This window comes from Conger conger, chromosome 5 (genome assembly GCF_963514075.1).
Source record: "Conger conger chromosome 5, fConCon1.1, whole genome shotgun sequence".
Classification (NCBI taxonomy): Eukaryota; Metazoa; Chordata; class Actinopteri; order Anguilliformes; family Congridae; genus Conger; species Conger conger.
The window spans coordinates 17102929-17127013 of NC_083764.1; the positions used below are offsets into that span (position 1 = coordinate 17102929).

The following is a 24085-nucleotide window of genomic DNA, read 5'->3' on the forward strand; positions in this document are numbered from 1 at the left end:
GGCTACGTGCTTTTGTCCGAAGGAAAGCCTGCTGTGCGTCGACTAGCTCGCTGACCCGCCCGTCTGATGTGATTACTGCCCATGACCGACCCGTGCGACCTCCAAAAACCGCCGTTGCGTTGGGGTTAAACGCAGGGCACCGCTCCAGCCAAACGACTCTTCACTCCGTCTGAAATAATAATAACTTATTTTCTGGAAGACGGTATGCAAAATACAGATATGTGCTTCCAAACACACGCATAAAAAAAAAGAAGACAAAGGACAGTCTTAACTGCAGGCGTATCTAGGTACGGAGGCAGAATGTTAAAGCAAAAACAATGCAACTGCAATGTCTCTCAGGGCACGGCCTGCATTATTTATTTATTACGAAAGAAAGAGAGGTGTTAGCTCAGAAAGAGCTGACTGGCTACTGAGTCAACAGCATTAGCAGGGTGGAAAGGAGCACTGCATTATTTCTCAGTAGGCTTCAATGCACAGGCGGAGGTGAGGCAGGTTCTGACAGTCTTGCCTCTCTAACGGCAGAGGGGGGTGGGCGGGGAAGGTACTAGAAAGTGCTGGCAGCGGGCGGGCTGCTGCTTTTCATTGGAAATAATAACGCTTAAATGCGTGTGCATGAGTTTTACCAGTTCACAGCAGTTCTGCGCTTTGCAGGAAAATGATGCAGGGTCCCGCTAACTGCGCCTAATGGAGGTTCTCAAAATGAGACCTGTGAATCAGCCTCCAAGTGGCTCATTTTAAACCAAAAAAGATTGCGTCGAAAGTTAAACTGACAAGAAAGTGCTTCGGAGTGAGTCTGGTGTCACGTCTCAAGCCAAGCCAAATTCTTCTTCATCCGCTTTACTGGGACATTCCAGGACATGAGCACAGTCGAGTTGCGATGAGAGCAAAGATCTAAAGTGCGTCGGTGACAGGCAGTGGTGGTTATGATTGAGCAGTAGCAGGATTTACTGCAGAGCTACAGTTTAGGCTCAGAGATAAAAGGCCTAACTGCCAGACAGAATTCTCACTGAAACCCTCATGCTATCACACCAGGCAATTAAGAAATATTTTTACAGGTCATAAGTGTGCACCTGTGTGACTATACCCATTGTCACTGTACAAATTAATATTTATTTATTATGTATTATACTGTAGCACTTACATCATTCAGAAAACTCAAGAGTACCACATACACAATAGGGGATATTATTATAATGAGAAACACCTTCGGCCAAACAGCCTTCGCAGTGAGAATCTCTCAGGTTTGGAATACTTTTCTGTTGCTCATGTTATTATTCCTCTTCTATAAAAAAGTTGTATGCATTAATCCATTATTCTGTACACTTAAGCATCATGTGCTTATGGCCCCGAAAGTCATAATAATAATAATAATAATAATACTAATAATACTAATAATAATAATAATAATAATAATATTAATAATAATAATAATAATAATAATAATAATAATAATAATAATAATGTTGGCGGCACGGATGGTGCAGTGGGTAGCATTGCCGCCTCACAGCAAGGAGGTCCTGGGTTCAAATCCCCGTCGGCCGGGGCCTCTCTGTGCGGAGTTTGCATGTTCTCCCCGTGTCTGCGTGGGTTTCCTCTGGGTACTCCGGTTTCCTCCTACAGTCCAAAGACATGCAGGTTAGGCTGATTGGAGAGTGTAAATTGCCTGTGGGTATGAGTGTGTGAGTGAATGGTGTGTGTGCCCTACAATGGACTGGCGACCTGTCCAGGGTGTATTCCTGCCTTTCGTATGCTGGGATAGGCTCCAGCCCCCCTGCGACCCTGTTTAGGATAAGTGGGTTAGGATAATGAATGAATGAATTAATAATAATAATAATTTGCAGGATTCCTAAGGGTGAAAAATTTGGTTTTTAGAACCAAAAATATGTTTGATAAAATTCAGGCTGATGGAAATCAGAACCCAGTACATACTGGAACTACCAACGCAAAGGGTAGGCTAAACTTCTCAGGCCCTGGCTTGCGATGATTTCAAGAATACGGCCATTTTGAAGTCATGGAACACAATCAGGGTGTGATGTGAGCAACAAGCACCTTGATTTCCAGCTCTATCATAGACACCATAGCTGCACGCAAAAATCCTACAGACGCATTCATGTCGGGGATTTCTGCTCATCTCTATTTAATCAGACTCCTCAACAAGAATGATGCAACAATCCCTCAATTATACAGTGATCAAACGGTTGCATTATGCAGATGCCCGTTTTAAATGTGAAACGGCACAAGACTTCACGGTGATTAGCCATTCTGAAGCACTGTCATTACCACATTAAAACCAAACTTAAAAGAAGTAAGAAGTTAAGCGGCACTAAAACTGCATGCAACCCGGAGTGTTCTAGTACTTTTCTGTATAAAATTAAATGAAATGCTTCAGTGGTTTAAAATAAAACCAGCCAGCCATTCTTCTTCTGAGATTAATGTGTCTATTAACCAGTCAGTATAAGAGGATGTGCAAAGTGTTGCAGGTCAAATGAGCTACAGCTAGGAGAAGAAAGGTAAAAAAAAATACTAGCTCTGGAGCAAAACTGACAAGAGGCATATTCATGGGTGAACTGTGCCCAGGGTGAAATGTGTTAATGGATATGAAATCTCAGAGACTGTGGAGTTATTAATCAAGGTTGCATAACCTCTGCTTTAGATACAAAAGCAAAGTTACCCACAATCCTGTTCGGAAAAGTAGGCATCCATTCTGTACTGCTCAACAAGCACAAGATGACATATTGGATCATCCTTGCCAAATGTGCCAACATTTTTCAGAGACAAGTTGAAACGTTAAAATTCATGAATTGCATCCATCACGTTTACAGTTTTGATATATTGAGCTTTAAAGTTTTTTGCACAGAGCAGAACAGTTTCATATAGTAGCCTACCTCCTTCAAAGTGAAGAAATATGAAGTCTGAAGCCAAAGTCTTATTTACACATGGTATCATGTGTATTTGAAATACACATGTGGGAAAAAATGTGTAAAACGAGAGATGTTGTTTTTGGAGAAAATTATAATTTCTGGACCAAAGGTGCCAGAAATTTTTTTTGCCACCTGTGGTTTTCAGAAAAAATTACATTACTAATTAAAAAATGTTGAGACATGACAGTTCATGTATTCAAATGAAAGTATATAGTTTTCCTGTATGTTTGAGCATAAAATACAAATCATTATCCATGTTGTTCCATGTTCCATTTTTATTAAGGGTGGCAATAATACCTGGAGCCCACTGTAAATGGTCATAGGCTCCCCTTACAAAGGGGCTCTGGGGACAGAAGAATGCCTACTGCTTTGCATTTTGCTCATTTCTTTTATTTATTATCAGTAACTGGTGTTGCTAGGTAGAAAATTGATCTCACGGAAGAGATCTGTTGATAAAATGATCCCCAGTACACATTCCCCAACTTCTAAAGCCCAGGATAAGAAATTGACAGAACCACTTAAATCCAGGCCACCATAAACCCTTTGCTTCTAACTCCTCTCACTGACAACAAGAAAGATGGAGCTGATTCTCCACTCATGATAAAATTGCTTCACGTGGAAAAAGCCCTAACAATTCCTTGAACAACTCTGTGGGGGAACTGAAGAGCACTCTTAAGCTCAGCGCCAATGTCTCAGCCACCTCTAAAGACCTTGACTATTTCAAGTTCAAATTTCAGAAAAGTGAGAGAAGTTTCAACTCTGATCCTCTATCTGACAAACTGAACCACGTGTTACAGCAAAGCAATGCAAGTATAGAAATGTCATTAAGGACAACTTGAAGTAGATCCATAATCTACACTATGTGGCTGATGGAAGATCAGCACGCCCCGCTGAAATATGTGGCAGCTTGGAATTATAAGTAATTATGACCTTAGATGTCCGTGAAATGGACTTGCCAATCACTCAGACGTTTTAGTTTATTATGCTGTAACAAATTTTAGTTTTATCTAAAAGATTCATTAAAAACCAATCGAGGTTGAGAACAAGCATAGCATACAATTAGTGCAAATTATTCCATTGCAACAAAAAACCAATGGTGTTTTAATTGTGATTAATTGGGAGCCTGGTGTCAAACTGGGATTCACAGGAGTAGGGGGTAGTACTCAGAGGGGATAAATTGTTATGAAGTTTTTGGCACCAAACTATGCCTTTTCAATTCATGCCTGAGATAAACTCTTCTTTTGTTGGAGATTTAAAACTTAAAATTTGATGAATGCTGCCCTAATTCCTGGGGATTTAGATTTGCAATTGAATTGCTTTTTCTGGATATGGACACCTCTCAAAAGGTTTCTATGTCCCATCTAGCTGCCTCTACAGTAAATATTTTGAAAGCTCTTCAGAAGTACTGAGTGAATGACTAAAATTGGTATGTGGTGAAAAAAATAAACCCTGGTCATGGACTACATAGGCTTTTCACTCCATTGGAGACTACAGAGATTACATCTTTATTTCTCATACCATATAAGTGTCTCCCAAGTGCAGAAACCCAACCAATGCTGGTATCTGTCAGCAATTTTGCTTGCTCGTGAGATCTCACCAATCCTGTCACCAAACATGTCACCCTAGAAGGTGGTTCAATGTCTATGTGTTGGCACCCCTGGTGTAACAATTTATCCAAACACCCCCAGCAAAGATGACAGCCATGAATCATTCCCTATTATTTGTGATAAGGTTAGAAAACACATTTGGAGGAATTTTTGACCATCCCATCCTGCAGAACTTCTCAGAATCACTGATATCCTTGGGTTTGCACTTATAGACCTCCGTCTTCAGTTCAAACCACAGGATTTTGATGGCATTTCAGTCTGGGGATGTTCTAGTATGTTCTAGTATGAACATACTAGAACAAATCAGACAAACCTGCACTTTTCTCTTTGCAATAGAACAACAAGATCCAATGGAGTGCTCGAGTATCAGTCTTTTGTTGTGCCTTTTTTAGATAATCATGATCAGACGGGTTATATTAAAGATAAGGCTGATGTCTGATAACACGAGACAGCTTCTCCACATTACAGATGAGACATTCCACATGCCGTGTTCTGACAGGAGCAAGTCTCTTCTTTTTAACATTATCCTTGTAAAAAATCTCTGTGTATATGCACCATGGTTCTGTAATACTCTCATACTGAAGAAACATTATAACTGTACAGACCTTGAGATTTGTATAAATGCTTTGAATGCAAGGCTACCTTGCATGGCCTTGTAAGCATTACCAGGCTCTTTTGTGACATGAATATGGGGAAAGTGAATCACAGCGACAGCAGAAAAGTGTTTTTTAGTGCAGTTGGGTATAACGCTGACCATCTGTTTAAAGCATGCACATTCTGACTGTGTGCACACTTATTCAGGGAGACTTGCCATTTTCAATAGTTTCAAAAAAGCCTTGTTTCTGCATTTTTAATGGAAGCTAGGCATACCTGCCATATACAGTATATTGTAGATGCAAAGCTTCTATCTGAAAAGCTTCAAAATACCCTAAAAACCCTTAGCTATGTAATGTTGTATCTATGGAAGAGAGGCAATCTGTACTTTTAAGGTTAAAGTTGCAGCACAAGAGTTAATAGTAGAGAGAGCTACAGTAACATGAACCCTTGCTGGAGAAACTTTTTTCCTTTGGTTTTTCACACCATTCTGAGTAAACTCCAGAGACTGTGGCGCGTGAAAATCCCAGGAGATCAGCAGTTACAGCCCGTCTGGCACCAATAATCATGCCACGGTCGAAATCACAGCGATCACATTTTTTCCCCATTCTGATGGTTGCTCCTGACCTGTGTCTGCATGACTGCACTGCTGTGCATTTACATTATTGGCATTTGGCAGACGCTCTTATCCAGAGCGACGTACAGTTGATTAGACTAAGCAGGAGACAATCCTCCCCTGGAGTAATGCAGGGTTAAGGGCCTTGCTCAAGGGCCCAACAGCTGTGCGGTTCTTATTGTGGCTACACCGAGATTAGAACCACCGACCTTGCGTGTCCCAGTCATTTACCTTAACCACTACGCTACAGGCCGCATTGCGCTGCTGCCACATGACTGGATTAGCTAATCACATGAATAGGTAGGTGTATAGGTGTTCCTAATAAAGTACTCAGTGAGTGTATATGCAATTTAGAAAATACAACTAGGAGGACAAAGGTTTTAGTCAGCTTCAGTTGGCTAGGCTAGCATTTCCATGTTGTTATAACTTTGTCCCCTTGGCGAACCCAAAAATGACAATAGAAAATAAATAAAAGATCACACGACCGAAAAATATATAGAATAGTACCAAGCCATCTGATAGGAAATGTAACAAAGTTGTGCCACTCTCTGCACGTCTCTGAAAAAGATGAAGGAAATCGCGCTGACCGATGATGATTTTAAAGTTCATTTCAGAGAGGCTGTTTTTATGGCATCGTCCTTCGCTTTCATGGGCCGGCGGTGATTACTCTGCGATATCAAGCTAAGTTACGAGGACCCATCCCTCACCGAAGGCTCGGGGGATAGCACTGAAGCCCAGCTCGTCTCGAACGGCCGGAGGGGGTGCAGCGGTTTGCTCATGCGCTAATTTCGGCGACGCTCCCTCGTAAAACGCAATCCAAATCCAGCTGGAAAACATAACCGAGACACGCCCGCCATTTTCCTGCCGTGACTCGCGCTCGCTTATCTCACAGGGGAGAAGTATCAGAGTACGGTCTAACCATGAGTTCACGGGGCGTCGGCATTTTGCTTGGACCGTTTCAGTATGCTACAGCTGCGAGGCTAGTTAGCATTCCGCGCCAATCCAACAGCACAGACTGCTGGCTGTGCTGGACAAATACCCTATAGCAGTGTGTGCCAGGCCTGCAGGCCTTTCTGTATTTTCTCTGAGCGGGTCTTAAAGTGGAATTTGCTTTCTATTACTACTGCGATGAAGATGCAACTGCAACGGAAAAGACCCCAGGGCTCCAGAGTGGGGGAGCTAGAAGATGGCTGTGGCCCGCTTTGACATCCCTTCAAGCTGCCTCGACCGCCCGCCTACAATCCCCCCTTCTTGTGGGCTGGTACCCACCGTTCTGGGTGAGCAGGCGGTAAAACGATGGCAGGGACCCTACCTCTGGCACGCAGAGGACACCTAGCGACAGCTTGATTGACAGGCGTGATCACCTGGGAAACCCCCCTGCCCCGGGCCTAGGAGATGTAGTTCCAGCGGGTTGCTCTCTGTTTAAAAATTCCAGCCTGAGTCCTTCGAGGCAGGGTGGCCTCTCGCTACCGCTAACAGAACCTAAGCATACACATAAATCATCGCCTCGACGTCCTAAAAAATAAACTGTGCCTGTCAGGGCTTTCCGTACTACTGTCAAGGAAAAAGTGAGAAATATCCCGTCACATGCACCTTCATGGAAAAAAAGAGGTATAAAAAGAAAGCAGGGTTTCCCTGGCCCTCATAATGGCTCAAATCTTTCAGTGCCGAGACAGAAAGACCTCTTAGAGAACTGGAATTAAACTCAATTAAACTGGATTCACAAAGAGCAGTACTGAGCGAAATTGGACAAGTATTACCAACTAACTGGCACACAAGGACATAATGGAAGGGTTCAAATAATCCTGTAACGAAAAAAAGGCTCGATTTCAAAAGAAAAGCCCTAAGAAACGCTACGGAGTCCACGCACTTTGCAGGCACTCACGCCTACATAGACAACACAACTTCTGCACTGGAGCCAAGCCAGCAAAACTTTAAAGTGTTTTTTTGCAGCTAGTTCAAGTAGCTGTAGGAAGGTCATAAATTGATTTTATTCCCTAAATGAAACATCAATAACTGCGCTTTATGAAGAAGACGTATCAAAGACGTTTTTTTGGTTGTAATTTTGCCACTTCCTCGCTAGGACTGCCTTGAACAAACACCAGACACGGTGTCCCGGATTTTCAGAGGCTGTCCTGTCCTGTACATGTCAGTGAACACAGATACTAAATACAAAACACCGTCTGAAAGTGTAGAGGACATTTGACATTTAAACTACCGTTTGCGTCATAGACGCTCTTAACTCGGACAACACCCAGAGAGTGACATTGAGCATAGATGTACAGCAATATTTAATATTTAATGATGAGACTCACAGTTACAGTACATAGACAACAAAATAAACAAGAAAGTATATGTTTGCTATGAGGTTTCCCCCCATCTGTGATGGTGAATCCGGTTAAAAAATCCAGTGATGGGGGTTTGACGGAGCAGTGATAGATCATCTCTTTGCTCTTTGGTGAAATTGGTCAGATAGATAGAGAGAGAGAGAGCTCAAGTCCCCAAATAGCACTCCCCACTGTGGTATCAGAAATACAGGACAGGAAAGTGCAGTCTATAAATAGGCAGGACAACTGAAAAAAAAGAAAATCTGCCAATCAACATTATGTATAAAATAAAATGTATAACTTTAAATGTTAATCGGTCCTTTAGTGGGACTTTTGTCATTTATGAACGCTGCAACAGAAATTTCTGGTGCCATTGACCGTAATCGAATGTTTTTTAACATTTTATCGTTCAAATGACCAAGTACCGTTAAGCAACACATATGCGTTAGTGCTATTGGTTTATGTTAGCTACATCATGCTAACCTCAAACGGGGACCATTAAAGGTTACCAAACCTTCTGTGAGAAATGTATTGTCTAGTTCACATCCACACACACCAGCCTACATTCTAAAGCTCAATTTTTCCCCTCCTACTATAAAACCATGACACGTTACACAATCCCCTTGCTGATACAGAGTTCATCTTTGAAATGCAGATCTGCGGTCCCTGCCTGGCTTTGCGGCGTATTGCAACTCTATGCACTGCTTAAGCACAATATGGGATGGCAGAGTGCTTTTGAGGCTTTAAGATGATGACTCAGCAGTTATTTTTAAAACTTAATATCACCCTGGATTTCTCCATTTCGACCAATTAGGAACGCCCGATGCTCATTTCGCCGGCCAAGTTCTCGTAGCGGCAACATCTCAAGACAGATTCAAGAGAGTGCAGATGAGGCCCTAGCAAATCAAAAAAACGCACTGGGACGCACTGTGGTGCGGTCCTTAGGGCGGCTGACTCTGAACCCCATATACAAATGGCCTGTGAGACCGGTAGTTTGTCTCCCTGCCTTGGCACTTATTGTACTGCGGTCCCTTCTGCGTCTGTAACTTTCTCTGTACAACAGAAAATACATAAGGAGGGCGGACTGTCTGCTTTCTTCTAATAAATAAAACAAATAAATAAGCTACCAGCCGCTTCTGACTCTATTCACACTGCTGGCTGTGTAGTGGAGAAGTACACTTTACAAGCAATTGGTCCGGGGACTCCAGACGGAGAAGTGCTCTTGCGGATGACACGAGGACGGTCCTGTCGAACATCAATCCAACTGACATCAATCCCGTTGACATAAATCCCGCCTTCTTCGGGCGAGGCTGCAGCCGATTCTACATCGTCCCGCAGGGCCGGCAGTCACAGCTAGCAGCGGTGCGCACTATGCTCCATACCAAACCGTGGCACACATCAATACGCTGAAAGTCCAGCGCTTATTTGTACAGGAGGAGCCGCCGGGAAAACGCTTCGACAAATATGAGATTGTGCGTCAACTGTGTGGCAGACAAATAATCGTTATATGTTCTGAACATTCACAAAAAACATCAACATCTCCCCTGAAAGCATAGAGAAGAATTTGAGAATAAAGTCTGGTGGTAGCAGCAAAAGGCAGAACTCTTTCAAAATAATTTCAATATCTGAAATTGTTCAAAAGAACATCAACATCTCATCTCAGCTCATGCAGATGAACGTGGCTAGAAAGTCTGGTGGTAGCAGCAAAAGGCAGAACTCTTACAAAATAATTTTAATAACTGAAATTGTAAAAAAACATCAACATCTCATCTCAGCTCATGCAGATGAATGTGGTTAGAAAGTCAAGGTGGTAGCAGTGAAAGGCAGAACTCTTCAAAATAATTTGAATTCCGGTATTAACAGGTCAAGTGACCCATTTATCACTGGAGATGATGATGGAGAAAGCACTTCGGAATCAATGCTTTGTGTCACGGGTCAGCCACCGCGAATGCATCGCTGAACTGTGCAATTACAGGTCGGCTGAATATGTTAAACCAAATGAAAGAGGCTTCACCTCCACTTATTGTAGGAGCAGGCTGATCTTTTTTCTGATTCCAAAGAGAAGAATAAAAACCAACTACCTATCTACCTTTCAGTAATTAATGTCACTCAAGGTAAATGAACTCAAAAAGTCATTACATTATCTATTTACTTAGCAGACCCCTGGGTCAAGGTAACTTATACTGTGTATACACACCCAATATAATTCCAAAGGCCATTTATTCGGATAAATAAGGGCAAACAGTAATGCCCCATTCGGGGTACTAACATAAAAAAACCCAACTTGCAAAAGAGCCAGTGCGCTAAAGACAGAATGACTTGGTCTTTATCGTAATTTCCCTTGGCCGCACCTAAAAAGTGAGAATGCAGAAAAGCCATCAATGCCAGCATCAGTGACTCATGCTCTATCATAAGAACAGAGCACAACAGGAAGTGGGAAAATATCTGCTTTTGGTGTTCACACCTCTTCACTACGCAAATGTTCTGGCCTCCTGGCTCTACACAGACAAAATAAGACTCAACAACCCCGGAGGACAGGAAGCCCAGCCAGGAATAATAAACCGCGGTATTTCAGACTTTTACCCCCTCAGATTTCAGATGCAGTGAGGTTCTCTAACACCTTCTCTTGTCAGAGGCTGAAAATAGCCTTAACAAAAACACTAAGTGATAGTACACTCTAAATGTTACATACTCTAGCTAAGAACTTACACACCCTTGAATCAATATGTTTCAACAATTTACCTTTTTGGTTTCTAAATGAGAAATATTAGAAAATTTGCAAGTCCACCCACATGCACTCTTGCTAGCCAACCACCATGCCAATATTTGAGTGTGCCATGTTTGCTGAATGCCAAGTATGAAAATGCTCAGCCTAAGTGCAAGCAGGGCCATAAGGCTTAGACTGTGGTGATGTCATTAGCAGACTGACCAGGAGTCTGTAAAAATGAAATAAAAATAGACTTTGTCCCTCTAGGGGTAAGGGGGGCTTCAGATGGCTAGGATAACGAATGGTTTAAACTGGCAGCGAAACATTGCAAGTGTTTCAGTCCATATGTAGGCTGAGTAATACTTTGACCATGCTTTCTCATCATTATCAAGGCAGCAGGTTTTAATAAAAGATTTTGACTCATAAAACTGGATATAGCTATGCTAACTCAGTAACCTTAGCATGGTCACGTCAGCACATGGCAAACGGCAATATGTAAACTAGAAGTGGCCAACTTTATTAGAGTAGAACATCTTTACATTCTATTCTGCCTATCTGGAATTTGACATATAATATGACACCCAAAACATTATGCCTAGAGCTATTGTCAGACAGTGATATGAAAATTTGAAGATGCAACAGTTGTGAAAAAAGAGAGATTTGGGGATCATTTTGTTCATAAATGCAATTTAGATATTGCTATGCACAGCATTGTTTACTAGTAAAGCAGATATCCTAAAAAAAACACTGATTCAAATTTATGATGCTGAGATCCAAACTGTGCACAAGCTACAATGTGACACATGTTAGCATGACATTATGGCCCAGTTTCATGGACAAAGATTAAGCTTAGTCCTGTACTAAATTCAGTGTGAGAATGAGAATGAAATTCAAAATTTAATTTAATCTAGGACTAGGCTTAATCTGTGTCTGCAAAACAATAACTTTTTAATACAAAGTAAAGCTGAGTAAACAACGCAGTAAAGTTCTGGCATACAACAATGTTGTACCAAAGGTTTTACAGTACTTACTTTCTAATGCCCCCAAACCACAACTCATTCCTTCTTTAGAGAAACATTTTAAAGATATTGCATTCCAAAGAAATTACAAGAAATGTAATTATAAACAACAACAACAAAAAACATTATTTGTATAGCTGGAAAGGCAGCCATTTGAAGAAAATGAAAATAACAAAAAACACAGAGGCATGTCTTTAACTCACACAATCCACACCAGACCCACGTCACGTCAGAATGTGTGTGGGAGGTTTGGTTCAGATGTAATGGGATCGATTTTAGATATGAGAGAGAAGGAACCTGTCCTGCCTGATAAAATAGAAACTCAATCAATAATGTAGCCAGCGGTGTGACAGGGTGGAGCTCGCTTCAATCCTTGTGAGCTGTTTAATAATAACCAAACTCTACCCAGCTGATCTCCTCAACGTTATTATTTCTGCTGTGCCTCTCTCATTTCTCCTAACCGGTTTGTATTTTTTCCTGAACAGCCGTTTGAAAGCACCGAAGCCCGATGGCTCCAGACTTAGCATACGTAGCAGAAGGGGCTGTTCTGTGTACTTTCGCCAAAGGCAATGCCAAGAGCGATATGAATTCAGTAGGCTCCAGGGAGTACAGAACCTGAGGAAGTGTTTGGTAGGGGGTGTGAAGGCGTTTTTTTGAGGGTGGGTGGTCAATAGTGGCCTAGGGCTGGGCATAAAATCTATTTCAATAATTATCAAGATAAAATGCACCACCTTTAAAAACCTGTAGTCATTTTCAATAGTCGATGTGTCCAGTTGTGTGTGTTACACCACGTAACTTGCATGCAGAGAAATACAACGTGGACAGCCAATCGTGGCGCGGTTTCCCATTGTTTATTTACCTGCGCAAAAGTGCTTGGAATGACCACACCTGCTGAGCCAGGAAGATATTAAGATGAGCCAGTGTGACAACAGCAGCAAAAGGAGACAGCAGGACAACCAAGGATGAAGAACTGGCAGCCATTGTTATTCGGTAACAGTGCTAGGAGCAGTCTAACATAGTCAGGAGAATCCACAGGCTGCCGCCTCTCTTTCAGTGTTCCCAAGCTGATGCCATGTCTTTTATGATGCCACAAGAACTGTCCCTAAGCCTGTTTTGAACTTGCAGTTCAGGCCGTGTTTCCTTATTTTCTTAGGCAACAGCTGTCAGTTTCTCTGTGACATATTGTCAACATTCTTAGTGGCATTAACTTAAAGTTCAAAATGTTTTGTGCAAGACTACCTTTTTATGTTGGTAGTAAACTATAGACAGACAGATTATTGTTATATCACATTTAATTATAGAAAGTCAATGTTGACAAGACTAATGTTCTAATGAGATTCTGCTTATACAGTAGGTTGTTTGCATATTGGTTATTAATCTTTGGCTATTAACAAAATGAGAGCTATTTTAAAATAATTAAGGCTACAGTGTTGTAAATAAATAATTACAATTAAATTGTGTTTATTTTGGCTTCACTTCCAAAGTTATTAACAAGCCCCATTCTGAAAGAGCTTCTACTGTATTAGTATAGCTATATATAGCCTGTACAATGGTTTCACTCAATGTCAGTTTGTTGGCTCAGTGTACGATAATGTTGTTTGAATGCAAACCAGCTTATTGGCTCAGTTTAAGAGAATGTTTAAATGTCAACTGTTGGTTCTGTTGAAAATAATTTCATATGTAAGCCATCAGTGAACCCACTGTCTAAACTGATTCCTCAGCCTCTTTAAACTTTGTATAGAGAATCATTTGATGTACAGTATATCACAATAGTGCTTATTGTTCACCAAAATAACAGACTTACCTAGATAGCAATATTAAGCTATATCGCCCAGCCCTAAATTGGACAATGTGACTTGTCCTCCCCTGTATCGGTTCAGTCCAGGTTAAGCCCCTGCGTTCAGCACTTAGCCACATACCTGGCATGTCTCCCACAGCTGACTGGCGAAGCAGTTGATCTGGTGAAGGATGTGAGGAACGAGCAAGGGCTTCAGCACACGGCTTCCACCCAGGAGGGCCAGGCAGTCAGCCAGAGTCTCCTGCATGCCAAACTGAGAGGCGGGGGGGGTACATGTTAACACAACACGCAGTCACATAACGACACCTAACCCTACTCCTGGACAGCCGGACCCTGCTGAGTCTGCCGCTTTCTGCTGACATCCAAGAATTCAAATGGCAGAATAACTGTATCTCGTCTCATCTGGTTTATTCGTTCCAAATGAGTTTATGATTTTTAGGGCCGATGAAAAATCGGCAAGCCCTGCGATTGTTTTGGGCCAGGGTTCGAGACCCTGCGCTGCCTCGAGTGCCTGCAGAAGGACGCATCTTCTTAATTAGGAGTTAACGGGGACAAAAATACCAGTGAACACACTTTTTAAAAAGTGTTTGTGACGGCTGACATCCTTCAACACCTGACAGTCACCAAACCCAAACAGTCCTTTTGATTTACTGCTGCGAAGAGAAGATGAAAACAGATTTCTTATGACTGGAGAGTACATGAACCAGAAAACAAGAATACAGTATGCTGCAGATGCTGGTTTTGCTTCGAAAATAAGGTGTACTAAAACTTATCCCAGCTCCAACCAGTTTCTTGTTCACCCCCGTGTACAAGTAGGCATAACCGGTCCTTTTCACCATGAAATATGGAAGAAAAATAGGCATCTATTTAATGTTTTTGTGCATAATCTATCGTTCCGGAAGGCTGAGTGCATCAATTATGCTTATAGGAAAGAGAAAAACACACAAGTGGGAGATGAACAACTTTAATACACTTCTTCTGTAAAACATCACATTCCATCTGAAACCTTCTGCCTCCGAGCATTGAGCACTGTTTGTCAGCTTCACTCAACTGTTTATTTCTCCATTGACCGTTTGGATGCATTTAAGACTCTCCCAAACCACATTGATTACCTGCTGATCCTATTTACTGCTCTCTGTTACTCTGTAGTGCGGTAATGGTGAGGCAGTCAATGCTGCCAGTCGATGCCACTTAAATTCTCTCTCATCTTATTAAAATATTCCTCTTAAAATTGAAAAACACTAGAGTTAGAGAAGGTGGTTTTTATTCAACAACAAAATGCCAAATTTGACTGTGTTATGGGCACTTGACCCAAATGGCAGCACTTCTTCAATACTGAGAATTGTATTAGGAATACAAAATAAAATGTTAGAAAATAGATGGAGCATGAATAGTATCTAGCGGGCGAGACAATGTTGCATTAAAAACATTATTTACAACACGCTCTTATTGAATTCGTTTTTTTGGTCCTGGTGGCCTAATACATTTTGACTTTGCGAAGGTCAAAGTGACCTTGCCCTGGGAATGATGAAATTTGATGCCTGAAAAAACATTGCATTTGAATCATAATTATTTAATTACACACACTGTTTCATAAAACAATTACTGTAGGCATCATTAATTTAATAACTGCATGCATCAAAATGTAATAAGCTATCATTCAATTATTCATTGATATGATTCAGCAATGGATTGACTGCTAATTGTTGCTCAACAGGTGGTGGTATCGGCATCTACAGCACTGTGCAAAAGAATTATGCACCCTAGATTATTTTCATATAAATTTCGTCTCAATGTTTCTTTTTCTCTTTTCTGCATTCGTGCGTCAGTAGACAAGAGAAAATGTGACATTTCTAGGGAAGTTCATAACGAGCAACATATTGATATGAAAAGAATGGTACCCTTTGCATGCACAATATAACAGACATTTTTTATGTATTTCTCAAGTATTTCTCTGATATTTCTTCCTGATTAACTGTCATGCCGTGTATTAACAACTGAGTACAGCATGTACAGTATTTTTATCCACTTACTGTATGTGCAGTTGTGTAACTCAAAGAAATTGAAAGCAGGAAAGATTCAGTAATCCACTATATCAATCGGCTTAAAATGTATTAGGCCAATGCTTATGCTAAACCCGAAGAGATTATAGTGCTAACCAATAAAAGTTGCCATTGATGCTTCCGCGACCATAGGGGCGTAGACTCTGATATCCAAATTTTTCCGATTCATAAACATTGACTACCAGGGCCCTTCTTTTAGTGTTACCATGACAACTTGTATTGCTGTCAGAGCTGCTTAATTCTTAGATTAACATGTCATTAAAATGCTTCTTAAAATGAAAACACCTCAGGAAAACACCGCCCGCCGATCTGTGGCGTAAGGCAAAAAGCAGCTAGGACATCACCAAACTAACAAATTAATCCGGGTCTGTGTATACAATGTGCTCTCTCATTTGAGATTGCATTGCTGAGGCATGCGTACATAGAGAGCAGATCTTATCACGGTTCACCAGGAAAAATACATTTCACAGTCAAATTGTAATACAATTGCACTACCATGGAATATACATTTTAAAATAACTCTTTCCACAAATGCTGAAGAATAAATTACTCGCAATTTACATTCATTTCCTGCCACTGTTCCCTTTTAAAATATCTAGTGCAGCTATTGTCATCCTATGGATCCTATCTCTACGGTACATAACCATGCTCTGCTGTAATTCAACAGTCTAATTCAGACAAGGCTTCACTGGTTGTTGTTCTCTGCACATTAAGAAGTAAGCGTGGTATACCATGGCACCAAGAGTTCAACCACCATGTACCAATTACCTGGTAACTGAACCTGAAACCTAATCTGAACTATTTCCGTGTTTCAAATTCCTATGTCCAGTACTCCGAACTGGACATAGTAATCTACAAATGTTGTCTGAAAAAAATGAATCATATAGGCTAACATTAATATGAGATCCTAATCCTATACGCTCAGAACCTCTTGCTAAACATTTCATCATCCTGTGTCTATATACATAGTACTGTACAAACCATCTAGGTCCAGAGGCACTTGGGTTAACTGCTACACCGCAGTTTTTTTTCATTCTTTACATTTACATTTTGTCATTCGAAATAGGGGGAGGGATTCTGCTGTTCTGGCAGTGGTAGGCAAGTCATTCCACCACTGAGGAACCAGAACGGAAAACAGGCGTGAACGTGCAGCTCGACCGCCAGGTGCACGTAGAGAGGGAACCATAAGGCGACCAGAGCTGGCAGACCGGAGTGGTCTAGCTGGGGAGTAGGGAGTGATCAAGGATTGTATGTAAGGTGGGGCAGTCCCCTTAGCAGCCTGAAATGCCAACACTAGGGCCTTGAAACGGATGCGTGCAGCAATAGTAAGCCAGTGGAGGCCAATGAGAAGCGAGGTGACATGAGCCGACCTGGGCTGACTGGTGATCAGGCGGGCTGCAGCATTCTGGACCAGCTGGAGGGGCTTGATGGCACACGCTGGGAGACCGGCTAGGAGGGAGTTGCAGTAATCCAGGCGGGAAATGACGAGCGCCTGGACTAGGAGCTGGGTGGCTTTCTCAGTCAGGAGATGACAGATATGGCGTATATTATACAGAAAGAACCTGCAGGTTCTGGCAGTGGAGGATACTTGTGGAGCCAGGGTGAGGCAGTTATCAAGAGTCACCCCAAGATTCTTTGCCCTACGGGAGGAGGAAAGTCCTCAACAGTCAGTGAGAGGTCGATTGATGGAGAGGACTTAGCAGGGATGTAGAGAAGCTCAGTTTTGGCAAGGTTGAGCTTCAGGTGGTGGGAAGTCATCCACGCAGAGATATCAGCCAAGCAGGCAGAGATCTGTGTGGTGACTTGGGTGTCGGGGGGAAGGAAATAAAGAGTTGGGTGTCATCATTCTTGGGTTAGTCAGTGCCAAAACCATAAGATGGCTACACAAACCAAGAGCAACAGTATATGGCAGAACCGTATTATTCCTCTATTTGTCAGTGGTTTGTTCGTTTTCTTGCTGGTCTTAAAGTGGTTTATTTTGCTGAATGTTCATTACAGTGGACATTCTGCACTATAACATTGTCATACATGTGAACATTGCTACTTTCATCTTCAGGCATACGAGAGGAAAAAGCACTCTATATAACAACATTTACATGAAGCGCTTGACTTAGCCTATACTGTACCTAAAAATTGGCAACCATTAATTTAGAATCCGGAGACTGCATGAATAGTCTGGAATAAGAATGGAGCAAAAGAAAATTCACAAGAGACAAGCTCCAATGGGTTTGTTCCTCTCAGAGACAGGTTGCATTTCCAGACTCAAGCACACAAACACACACACACACACACACACACACACAAACAAGCAAAAGCAAACTGCCTGCGATTGGTAAGGGCTGCTGCATGAAATGAGACCATTTCCTTTAGCCGTTATGTTTCAGCGGTAGCGAATTACACACGGTCTGCAATTAGTGCTGTCGAAAACGCCAAACAGCACGAGCGCATCTGTTCCCCTCCCGCATCGCCAGTCCGGTCTCAGGGGTGGGGGACCCCCCGTGCGCTGAAGAGCCCCTCGTGCACAGAATCATTACTGTTACAGTAACTGTCCGTATTAGTCATCCCGCGGCCCCGTACTGAAAACGCGTGCCGTATGGTACATGTTCTCTGTTCCGCGTTACGGATCGCCTCTCCCGCCGTGCCCTCCCCCTCGCTACCCGCCCTGGTCGCGGACCCCCGGGCGCGGACTCCCATCACTGCCAGCTCCGGCTTGTTTTCCTCCGGCCGCGGGGGAGGGTGATATTACATCCCAGCCGGCCTCTTTCCCCACGCCACCCCATCTGACTCGCCCACTGCCCTGCGAGGGGAATTTAATTTACACCTGTCAGGAGGCCCCGTGCTTCCATTTCCTGTCTCTGTATTCAGATAATAACCACTACTGTCCCTGTAAATGAGTAAACAGCCTCATCCCTTACTCCGGCTGGCCTAGCATTATTCCCCCTCTTCTACTGGTTGGCCTATATCTTATTATATTCAATAGTACCCATAGGATCTGATGGAAATATGTTGGGAGACAGAAAATATATGCACTACAAATAAATAAACACAGCTGCACATGGACTATCATCTTATTTCGCACAGTATGATTATACTAGACATGTAAACACAGACACTGTCCTCCCTCTCCTTAACCCTGTTGAATACATTTCAGCACTGCATAAATCGTCTCACCTAATGACGGATTTGATATTACTGTAAAGGCCGGAAATCTTGGGAGGAATCTGCGGGGGAATGGAAAGGATTTCATCGAGCTAATGTTCTCGCTCATCCACGCCCACGACCGTAAAACCACAAACAACTAACACTGTCAGCCTAAACTAGATGAGACCGTCCTTATTTACAACACCGCCGTCTCTGCCAAAAACGATGATTAATTCACTCCTCTCCTCATGTCTCCCCATTCAGAAGGTAATCTATGGAGTTTGTCTCCCGAGGCTTTTAATTAACCCTGCTCGGATGGCATTTCGCACTCCGCCCACAGGGCTGCCCCGTCATTCGGCGGGAACGGAAGCGGACATCATAATGGTGACCAAACTGTTGCATTTTCTCGATCGGTTTTTCTCCCTGAGATAGTTTTTTTTTTGTGCGAGATTTCCCGGAGGGCAGCAGCTGTTCGCTCACTTCCGGAGAGTTTCGGGAAGCAAGCAGACGCTACGTGCACAGCGAATGGAAGGATCGACGGGGGAAAAAAAGTTAATAGATAAATCACATATCAGAAGCAAAATGATTTGAAAGAACCAGTTACGCAAAAACTACAAAAATGTCTATCTTAAACCATGAGATTATAGACTCGTTTCCATTTTCGACATCTTAACCTTCGAGAATCAAATGAAATGCCACACCGACTTGCTCCCGCAGGCTAATTAGGAGCGTTCCAATTTTGGGAAATGTTTCTTGCAGGTTCATTTTTAGGCCGATTTGCCAGTCTGCACTGGTCAAATTGAGCAGCATAGATTGAAGTATGATTGCTATATGGCTGCTCACTGTGCAAGACTGCATCTTTGACGCTCTGCTCCCACAGTCGAATTTGAAAAGCCATTTTTGTGGAAACAGAAAAACACTTTTAGACAATGGGGTGATTTTTGAAAGAACCGCTAAGTATAACTGGCAAGTGGCAACTGTGCTCCACTTACCTGCACATTAAGTTTTCTATTTTTCAAAAAAGTGTCAAAGTGCTGCTTCTACCCACACATCTTACCTGTGCCAAACTCACAGAAATGCTGCGGGAATTATATATACGTAAGGATTGCATATGTATTTTCAGAACGCCGCAACCAGTTATTTTGCTGAACCAACAGCATGGGTGGAATATCTTTCACCTGAGTTATGTAAACTGCATACGTAATAACTACCCATCAAATGCTCTGTTGGACAAATGGTCTTTGATTGGTTCACCAAGGCACATAAAGTATATTATGAAGAAAATTGAGTTCATAGGCCACATCTCAATTTTGTGGACCAACTGACTCAAAACTGTAGAAAGGGTTCCTTTTTAATGCAATGCAATCCATGCCCCATCATGGCACTTTCTGCTTTGTAATGTTTGGTGACATACAGTGGTTTTCAAAGTATTTAGACCCCTTAACTTTTTGCACACTGTATTTTGTTGTAGATTTAAAGGTACAATAGGTAAGATTTTTGTGTTAAAATATTGTTACAAGACCATTGTAAATCCAATATCATTGAAAAAGGCTCACTGTGTTTATAGTCCTTAAATTCGGGTTTCAAAATATACAGTTGACAGGCCGGCAATCTGTACCAAAACATCATATAGCAATACAATAATTCAAGCTCACTGGTTGAAAACTGGTTCTAATTGCCACAGCCAATGGCGTTTCAACGTCAGTGCGTTCACAGAGAAGGGGACGGATAAACAGTGTTGTGGTTTGAGCGTGTTTGTTGCTGCAATTCCTCTCTTGACCATTAGGAGTCTAAAATGACCTATTGTACCTCTAAGTTTAGCAATGACAATGCTCCCCATGCAGTCAGGGAGGTTCCGTTGTCATCACCTCCCGACGGGAGGGGATGGAAGCCATGAGCAGGCCAGCCGCGTCCGTGGTTGCAGAGCACAGAGGAATTGTTGTGTAATCAGGACTTTGGTGTTCCTGTCCTGTTTGGGGGTTCAGTTGGAGGCTGTTGGACCACACTTGCTGCTGCTAACATGCCCAGCAGCTGGAGAATTACACCCTAAGCCAGGGACTTGCCTGCTCAAAATGGTGTAAGAAGCTTGAGAATGTCGTCCACCCGATGAGGGGACAAGTAAGCTTTCATGCTGCGTGAGTCAAGTGACATGCCGATGAAAAAGATGGACTGGCTGGGATCCAGCAAACTCTTTTTTTGAATGGGGGTGATGTCATAATCGCTTCTCCTCGCAAGACGTGTGGCTTCACCCTGAGTGAAAGCTTTCTTTAATACTTAAATCAGCTTGATGAATGGGCCGACATCACCCCATAGTTGCACCAGTTACATGCAAACCTGTGTCCACAGCTGCATTATGAATTCTGGGACAATCGGGCTCAAGGCGAGAGCAGAATGTTAGAATATGTAAACCGTGTTTTGGAACCTTTTGAAAATCACATCCAATATGTTGAATAAAGAAGAGTACTTCTATCCTTGGGTCCTGTTTAGTTTCATGAATATGACAAATTAAGACAGACTGGAAAAGAAACCTCTCTGAGGAATAAGCACGACATCGACTCTGAGGTAAAGCTACCCTTCAATTGAGGAACTTTGAAGCAAATTGGTTTTCAGTCAGCTTTCAAATAGCACAAATGTCTCATTGTTGATCATGCAAGTTCTCATTTTCTTCCTTTCACGCCATGCTCCTCTTTAAAACCAGCCTTAATAAACATGAAACCCGAAAAAAATAAAGCTGAGAGACACATTCTAGAAAATGGGCATTAAAAACAATGGGTAGCCATGACGATGATGCCCTGCAAAAGCAAAATACATTTAAAAAATCTGTCTCTGTCACAGATTCAAGATATAGTTTCTTTTCACAGGCAACAGTCTTTAGAGTGACCTTGTGGACATGGAACAGCTGGTGCCCATGTCTTTTATAGCATAGCTGTTTTAGCTTCTTTTAAGCTCCCGTTCCTAATAGACATGGCAGTTTTTAATCATATCTTTAGTCCTCGTGACCGGTTCAAATGGTCTTTTTCAATCTCACATTCCAGTGCCTTCTCCACTCTTGCCCTCCCAAGCATATCACGACTGTCCACGGTGATCAGCTTAATATGATCTGCATAATATGAAAATACCATGAAATGGAGATGAATTATCATGGCTTCCCAAAGTCACACTGAAAGTCATTAGAGTAATTGAAGCCCATGGCCTTTACAACACTGATGGTGAAGAAAGCGCCACCAAAGCCACAAATATGCTCTAGATCATGTTGGCGGATCCTAATCTAAAGGCAGATCCCCCTGAGTCAACCCTCAGAAGCTGGAGAACATTTGGGTCATTCCAAACCCCAAACATAGTTGAACAAACAGTCTGAACTGTGATTAGTTTCGCATAGTCCAAAAAGGTTAATAAAATATAGGAACACAGAAAATTGCATACAATTTCTTCAGAATCCCAGGTTCTTGCCATTATGATTCATGAGCTGACTACCATGACTCATGAGCTTTCGAAAGGACACAGTGCATGCTGAAGTTTACAGAGCTTGAGGCTGCAGTGCACTTTAAGCTGATGCCTGAGTTGGGCAGGCTGTAACAAATTGCGACTAACAAACTAGACTCAACTGATGATGCAAGCAATATAATACCACTTTTGTGTTCCATTACCACCAACCTATTTAGCTGACAGAAGCACATGCTCTACTCAATGCATAGGCCTACTCCTGTTCCAGCAGCCAGAGGCAATGTATTCTGCTGTGCATATACTGTACAGCAAAATGATTAGAGTTTCAATTAACTGCAATGCATAACCTAATTTCCTCTGTAAATGGAAGAAATTAGTGAAAGAAAAATACAATATTGTACTAAGTGAACAATCTGTAAATGTTAAGACGAACTGCTCCATCTGCTAAATTAAGTTCTGAAATAACAAACTGCTAAGGTTTTCTTGTCACCATATTAAATATAGGCTTACTGCACTTTACAAAGCATTTGCAGCCATTTTCATGCACCTTATATCATCCTCTTGAAGGGATGAATAATGTTGTTAAGACGTGATATTTTTAAAAATAATGTCGAAGGAATAGCCTAAATCTAAAAGATATTGTGAGATTAAGTGTAAGGAATACCTTAGGCATGATACAAACAATGCACATTTAAATTCTTACATAAAAATGCAACAGAAACAGCTGTTCAAATCACAATTTATTTAGCATAATTGTTATTGAAAGCAATGTTATTTCCGGCCATGTTTAGAGGACAAGGTGCTTTTTACTGGCCCAGGAAAAAGCTCTAGCAGCAGACTGGAAACCTCAGCCCTGCTCAGCTTTTTCCGTTTGGCAGGCGAAAGCTTCAAGGTGAAACGAATCAAGTGTCTTCAAGATCAAGTCTTTTTTTTTTTTGCATACTGCCAGGGAGACTAGAACTTAAAACTTCTGACTGTATAAGCTCAAAGTACGGAATTATGAATTTTTGATTATTGCTTTGGGGCCAGCGTATTATTACCTGCCTTCCATTGGGCAATGTTCCATGCTCATAAAATCTCATAAAATATATTTTGCTATTTAATGATATCTATTGTTCAGAATTAAAGTATGCTCAAGGGTAATGGGACAGACTAAATATCTCCCAGAAGTACATTTCCCTAACCAGTCATTCCCCCAAACTCTAATATGCTATTGCCAGTGGTCGTTCAGCCCTGAGCTTAGACAAACTGCACCAAGCTCTGCTACCATTTTGTGTTTCCAGCTGCCTTAGAACCTGATTATTTCATATGTAATGTTATGAAAAAAGGCAGAGGACTTTCAACAGCATGCTGTGAAACAAGAAGAGTAATCAACGACGAGGCTGCGGTTTGCGTCTTCTCAAAGATCCCGATGTGCAAAGATGATAAGGCTGTGAAGATGGGGGCCACACTTTGATGATATATGATGCAAATATGAACTGCTGTGACAACTATTGATTAAGCTTAACTGTGGTTTGCACAAAGCTGCTGGTTCTGACTTCAGTAAGCAAAGCTTTTTTTTGCTGTGGAGCACCATGTGACTGGAATGGCTCAACATGATAATAGAAAACAAGCAAGATCCTGTAAGCAGTGTGATTAATGACTGTGTCCCCCCTTGGAAACGAGGTGCGACTCCAGGAGGACTCTCCTGCGATACAGCTTGCGTTAGCTACCCCCACGTGGATTGTTAAGATGCCATGTCTATCACAGTCTGAATGACAAGCCTTTATGTGCTGCTTCTGAGATGGAGGGGGGCATCCATACGTGTCAGCTGTGAGCTGAGTGACAGGTCGGAATCGGGTGACACCA

The 24085-nt window shown here is 42.1% G+C and overlaps 1 protein-coding gene across 1 annotated transcript in view; it reads right to left on the bottom strand.

Moving 5' to 3' along the window:
* The window catches only part of mei4 (meiosis-specific, MEI4 homolog (S. cerevisiae)), a 48214-nt gene that overhangs the window by 18989 nt on the left and 5140 nt on the right, over positions 1 to 24085 (bottom strand). The window contains exon 4 of the mRNA XM_061241680.1: positions 13711 to 13842. Coding sequence (XP_061097664.1) covers positions 13711 to 13842 — 132 coding nt within the window. The remainder of the gene's footprint in view (positions 1 to 13710; positions 13843 to 24085) is intronic.